Below are 6,726 nucleotides of genomic sequence, written 5' to 3'. Positions count from 1 at the left end.
TGATGAGAGTTTGGCAGCACAGCCTGAAAAGTTGTTAGACTCTGGTTTCATCTGATCATGATGTTTGTTGCACAGGTGACATCCTTTCACCAGAATGATTTATCTCCGGCTCTCCTACTTTGTCCTAGGTTTTATGAGCAGCCTTGTCCCAGTGTCATTGATTTGACGGGTCATAGGTATTACTGTAGATGGTTCTTGGCTTTGAATTAGTCACAGAAGTAGTTTGGGAATCAGCAGAGGGATTGGAACAGAAGTAACAGGCTTTTGGCATACCTCTCTGTTGAGCAGGCAGGCTGCCACATTCTGCGCAAGTTGGAGCCTCCATATTGCTGCTACCTACAAACCCAGATATGGTGAGTAACAGTAATCCTGGCTGGAGGTGACAAATCCATGGGTAGATGTGACAGGATCCTCATCTGGTACATAGGGGTGAAGTTTCCTTGCAAGCTGGAGATGGGAGAACCTGATCTGGTAGGCTAAATATTGAGTTGACGACAGCCTTGAGGTTTCATACTACTTTGATGAACAGTAGGAAATCTCTGTGATGGAAGGGGAGGGCAGTGATGTGGCTATTTTTCAAAATGTTTCTGCCTCCATGAAGTATCACTTTAATCTTGCCCAGGTTGATTTTAAGTTCTTCACCAGGTACTGGTCTCCTTTGATCAGTATCCTGGTTACCTTGGAAAGAAATGACTGGCAACATTGTAGTGCTGCACCATCTACTCCAGCTGTGTCCATAAACAGGCCATCAGTATAGAGTAGTTTGCTGTGTTGAAAGTTGCAGAGAAATCAACAAATATTAACAGAGATGTATCTTCCATCCATTGCCACGGGAAGGTGATCTCTTAGCCCGACTAAGGTTTGTCTCATGTTGTGTCCCAGAATGAAGTCCACTGGCAAGGCATCAAGGATGCTAGCAGATGTCCCATGTTACATCTTTTTGTCACTATTTTTCAATGATTTAGCCGAGGAATGAATGGTTTAAGATGGAGAAGATGTATTCTGCATCAGGTGTTGGCTTTTTGAGGATCAGGTGGGTTGGTGCATTTTTCAGGGAGGTTGACAGGTCAATTTCTTTAAAGGAAAGGTTTCAGAATAGCAGCCGTGTTAGTCTGTATTCACAGAAAGAAAAAGGAGTACTAGTGGCACCTTAGAAACTAACCAATTTGAGCATAAGCTTCCGTGAGCTACAGCTCACTTCATCGGATGCATCTTAAGTGATCGGGAGAGTGATCACTTAAGATGCATCCGATGAAGTGAGCTGTAGCTCACGGAAGCTTATGCTCAAATTGGTTAGTCTCTAAGGTGCCACTAGTACTCCTTTTTTTTTTTTTAAAGGAAAGCTTGATTTTCCTTTAGCAGTGGACATACTGGTTTCCACGAGTCATAAGACCTACAGATCTATTCGGCAGATGCTGGCTTGAATATTCATCAGATCTTCTCTCTTTTAATCATTTGTGGTGGGGCCAAATTCTGAGAGGTGTGGGATGGTTAACGTGATGGGAACGTGAGTAAGTTCAACAAGTTCCTCTTGTATACAGTTGCTCTGTTCTGCAAGTATCAGGTGAGCTCTTCATCAGGCCACTTGGTTCACAAACAGATGCTCCTTAGCTGTAACTTGAGGGAGTTACCACTCATTAGGGTAGGTTAGAGCCTCTTCTGACCAAGAGAACTGAAAGGAATAGTGCAGTTACTCACTCTACTGTATGCTGGCAGTCTGCAGGCCACACTAGGCTCACAAAGAAGCTGCTGCTTTTCAGCTGCAAGCAGTCACAAGCAGCATCAGCAGCGATAAGAAACCAAGAGATTGGGGCAGAAAGTAGCGGTGTGATAGCATTCCTGTGCCCTGCCTTCCAAAACTTCCTTTTGCTCCCAGAGCCCCATGGCAGATGCTAGCATTCTTGCAAGGTGCCCTACTTCCTCACAGATGTTCTGATCCAAACTTTGTGGATGCCTGGGTTGATAAGTTCATGGAGGATAGGTCCATCTATGACTATTAGCCCAGAGGGTCAGATTAAAGGAAACTGAAGATTTGACATCAATCAGGGAAATCAGTCAGTCTTGATATCATATGATCCCAAAGAATGAATCTGTGTTTGAAAAAAGAACAAAAATTTAGAATTAAAAACTAAGGTTGCAATACAAACAGGATGTGCTATATTCGAAACACTCAGATGTGATTGCTGAAGCTACCAGCAGCTATTAATATTTTAAATGATTATTACTATTAAAACATCAATTAAATAGCAAGGTGCCATCCACCTGCACAATGTTAAGGAAGGTGAATGATGAAGTGTCAAGAGTAACAAAAATAACATTTTAAAAAGTAAGTGATGTACAGGCGGGAAGCTCCATTTACAGGGGCCAGGAAGGAAAAGTCAGGCCAGTTCAGGCAATGCGAACAGCGGAGAAGATAAATGTGTGGGGCTTTATACAAACTGACCTGGCTTCTATTAAACTGGCTTCTATTCTATTACTGGGGGGGAAGGGTATCAACTATTTCACTGACCCAAGTCTCCTTTAGCAGCTCAGGACCTGGCTTGAGGCAGGGCAACGCTGCCTCGGGCAGGCAGGGGGCGGCACCGTGCCCTTCAGAGCGCAGCCCTGGGAAGCGGGTGCTGCGATGCCCCGTCCTGCAAGGGGGGGTGGGGGGAAAGCCCCGCTTCCCCCCTCACTTTGTGCAGCCTCTGCAGGCAGCTCACCCCGCCGGGGGTAACTGTTCCCCCTCTGCCACCGTCTGGCAGCGCCTCAACCCCGGCTCCTACCCCCGGCCCTGACTGTGGCTCCGCTCCTTCCCCTGCCGCCAGCTGAAGGCCCCCACGCCCCGTACGTCCCTCCCGCCGAGCTGCGCCCTGTGAGCCAGCGGCCAGCAGGGGGCGCGCTGCCCGCCCCGCCCCGCACACACACACTCGCACACGGCGGGCAGCGGCGTCAGGGAGCAGGCTCAGCCGGTCCGCGCATGCTCCGTGCCGCCGGGGCGGCCAACCGCCGGCGGCTTAGCGCGGGGCGCTTGTGGCCCGGGGCGGAGGCGGCTCATGGCGAGCCCGGCTCTGAGCGGCTCCGTGGAGCGTCTGAAGCGCCGCTACCTGCGCGGGGAGCCGGGGCCCGCGGGGGTGAGAGGCGCTGAGGCGGCCAGGGCCGGAGCGGGGCGAGGATGGAGCGAGGCGGGGGAGCAGGCGAGGCGGGGGGGCGGCCGCTAGGTGCGGGGGGGAGCAGGCGGGGGCGCGTGTAAGGAAACTTGGGGCCAGGTCGTGAGCTGCTGGGGCGGCCCGGGGGCCGCGCCGAAGATCCAGGCTCCCTGGCAGCGGCGTGTCCGCTCTCCCCCATGCGGAGGCTCCTAGTCTCCGCAATAACCCCCCGAGGCCCCAGCCTCGTCTGTGGGGAGAGGTCCCGCCCCCAGCCCGTGGCATTGCGCAAGCTCCCTGCTGCCCCCCGCTGGGGAGCGGTGTGAGTTGCTCAGTTGTCATCCCGAAGTGGCCACCCTGCGCCGAGAGGGAGCGTCCTCCCTCTCTTACTGCTGAAGGGTGCATCCGATGAAGTGGGCTGTAGCTCACCAAAACTTACGCTCAAATAAATTGGTGAGTCTCTAAGGTGCCACAAGTCCTCCTGTCCTTTTTGCGAATACAGACTAACACGGCTGAACATTAGTTACTTCAGAAAGAAAGAAGCGTGGCGTGGGGGCTGTTGGCGGGGGGGACATTTACATTAAGGGAATTTAATCCTTTGGAGGTTTTGTGTGATGCTTGCGTTGGGTCTCCCCTTCAGGCTTTGGCATGATTGAGCGGTGTGGCATTGGAAACGTGCGCCGCCTTGTGTGCTCATTCTCTCTTCATGGGCCGCTGGTGAAAATAGCAGCGTGTGAAGGAGTGTGTGGAGCACCAGAATCTGCTCAAGGCTTTGGGCAGTGAGTGAGCCCTAATGGCTGTGGGACATGAGGCGTAGTCTATATTCTATTTTAGGGTACTCTGTAGCACCCATTACCATATTACCTAAGGACTTACTAAATAAATACTCAAACCCATTTAACAATAAAATGGGAAGTGACTGCTAGTTGCTGACTTGTGACACAGCAACATAAGTGGGTTTTGAGAAGGGATTTGAAGGAGGATCAATTCAGGCAGATCATTTCATGCATAAGGACAGTGTTGAAGAAAGCAAAAGAACGTATGTGGTGGCTGGGTGGGGGGTGGAAAGTGGTAGGAAGAACACGGATAAGGATGACAGACCAGAATAATGAAGGGCCTAGACGATTAGAAGAAGAACTTGATATTATGGATAGAGCCCTGCAAATTTATATCCGTGGATGCAAATTGGTATCCAAGGAGCTGCAGAGCTCTATCGGGAGCTGCAGCAGTGAAAGCAGCAGCCTGGCAGGCCGCCGCTCCCAGGAGCCAGTGCCCCATGCTGGCAGCTCCTCCAGCTTGGTTGTATCACCCCCAGTCCCGCACACCAGGCTCTCCGGCAGCTGTCCCTGGTTGTGCTAGTGCTAGGGGCTGCGCTGGGGGCAGTTCCCAGTAGAGGCCTGCAGTTCCACAGATACCGATTTATATCCGCTGATATTTGCATCCATGAATATAGATTTGTATCCACACAGGGCTCTAATTATGGAATAGGTGGGGTGGAGGGATTGAAAGAGATGGACAATGTGGGTTAGAGTAATGGGCAGTAATTGATAATTCTAGCAGGTGCAGTTTGTATTGGTTGAGGGTGAGGTGGAAAGATATGGTTGTCAGGCCAGAGAGGAGGAAATTGCAGTAATCAAGATAAGAGATTAGGGCCTGGTTCAGAGTTCTAGTTATCTGGACAGAAAGAAGGGTCCGATATTAGAAATGATGTGTAAGAAACTGACAACTTGGAGAGAGTCTGGGAGCAAGAGAGCAGGAAAAGTTGATGTCTGTGAAGTTAAACGTCTAATTGATGGAAAGGATTGTGATGTTATCAACAGTCGACAATAAAGGGGCAGTGGAGAGGGTTGCTGTTGAGCTAGGGCCATATTATAGAGGTGGGGAGAGCTGTAAGTAATACGTTTACTATATTAAGAATGCTTAACACTTTCCATTCTTGGGACCTTTTCTTTGAGGAGCTCACACACCTTTATTGTTTGCCAAAAGCCTTTGATATTTGACTGAGGGAACACCTTCAGGTTACCCATTTACCTTTGCTTTGTCCTATGAAATTCAGTTCAGCTTTTGCCAAGATATGAACTATTAAAAATTGACATATCCCTTCTCTCACTTGCATGCCCCAGGAAAAACATTGGCAGTGTGCCCAAGTAATTGAACACACATACATTCTAAGTCCAACATCATGCCAGAGTGACAATAGCAAGCTGTACTAGCTGGGAGCAGCCAGAGTGGATGGGGCAGGTGGAGAGGAGGGCTCCCCAGACTAAAGACAAATGGGTGGCCCATTCTGCCTCCTTGGAGCATCAGTAATCAGGCTGGGTTTCTTCACCCCATAAATCCACCTGGATCCACCTCCCCAGTCTCCCTTCCCAACCCGCAGGGCACTACGTGGGACTGGAGCCCTTCCAACTCCTAGGGGAGGATAGAGCAGTTTGGCTCCCCACTGACAATCTCCTGGTTGTACTAGTCCATCCTCCCTCTGGGATAACAACCTTCTGCTGCCTGGTGATGTAGTTCTGTAGCTCAAGTAGTACCAATCCATGCTGCAACATTGAAGGTTCAGAGTTCAACCTCTGTTTATGATGCCTGTTGGAAAGGGGAGAAATGTTATAGTTGCACATAATATCATTTGTTTTTACTTTTTTTCCTTGAAAAATAACACATGGAGTTGCAAGCAAAAATTACCTTAAAAGAACATTATTGAAGTTGGGAAATGCTAGATTTACAGTTGTCTGTGAAACCTCAGTTCTGCCCCTTTGTGCATATGTGTTATAATTAAGGTTAAGATTCTGTCATGGGTATTTTTTAGTAAAAATCAGGGACAGGTCATGGGCAATAAACAAAAATTCATGGAAGCTCGTGACTTGTTCCTGACTTTTACTAAAAATACCCTAGGGCAGGGCAGGAGTAGACAAACAGAGCACTGGTAGGGCAGCGTTATGCTTAAACAAAACACACGAGATCTTTTTATAGGGAAAAAGGCAACATGCTGCATTTATTGAGAATACAGCAATTAGCATATGCTTTTTAGTCACACACACACACCATGCACACAGTCCCACCAGTCGATGTTTACTATAGTTACCAGTGCAGAGTCTGGATCAATCTAGTGGCCAGCCAAATTGGTCGCAGAGAGGAGCCAGGCTCTGTTGGTTGCGATCTGATGCTCCTGCAGTTGTTGACAAGATGAACCAAAAGCCCCATGGCAAAGCACCCTGTTCTTATAGTCCTTTCTCTCTGTCTGTGGATTTTGCTGTGTCAGTTTATGACCAGTTACTCCTTAGTGGGTGTTATTTTTTGATGGCCCAAAATACCTCCAGGAGGGTCATCCTGTCTGGTTTCGATTTAATTAATTAATTTGTGTTTTTAGGGTGCCAGCCTTTACATCAGGGTCATCAGTCTGCCCCTCCTCAACCATGGATGCGCGTTGATGGTTCTCTGATGTCTTTAAGTCTCTTCAGTTTCTTCACTCCTTCTCCCTTGGCCATCTGGTTTCAGCAATGGCCTTCACACCTTATCTTTTCCTGATGCATGCATTCCTCATTCACACAAACAGTTCTTTACAGAGACCTTCAAAAGGTAACAAATAGCAGTGTTTTAT

The 6,726-nt window shown here is 48.8% G+C and overlaps 1 protein-coding gene across 1 annotated transcript in view; it reads left to right on the top strand.

The window, feature by feature from the left end:
• Nucleotides 1-2,959: 2,959 nt before the first annotated feature.
• CCDC138 (coiled-coil domain containing 138) overlaps nucleotides 2,960-6,726 on the top strand; it is a 73,906-nt gene continuing 70,139 nt past the window's right edge. Inside the window, 2 exon segments of the mRNA XM_077814135.1 lie at nucleotides 2,960-2,992; nucleotides 2,994-3,113. Of these exon segments, the coding sequence (XP_077670261.1) occupies nucleotides 2,960-2,992; nucleotides 2,994-3,113 (153 nt within the window).

Source organism: Eretmochelys imbricata, chromosome 1, assembly GCF_965152235.1.
Source record: "Eretmochelys imbricata isolate rEreImb1 chromosome 1, rEreImb1.hap1, whole genome shotgun sequence".
Classification (NCBI taxonomy): domain Eukaryota; kingdom Metazoa; phylum Chordata; order Testudines; family Cheloniidae; genus Eretmochelys; species Eretmochelys imbricata.
Note: the sequence above shows the minus strand (reverse complement) of the source record. Positions and strands in the feature narration are given on the sequence as shown.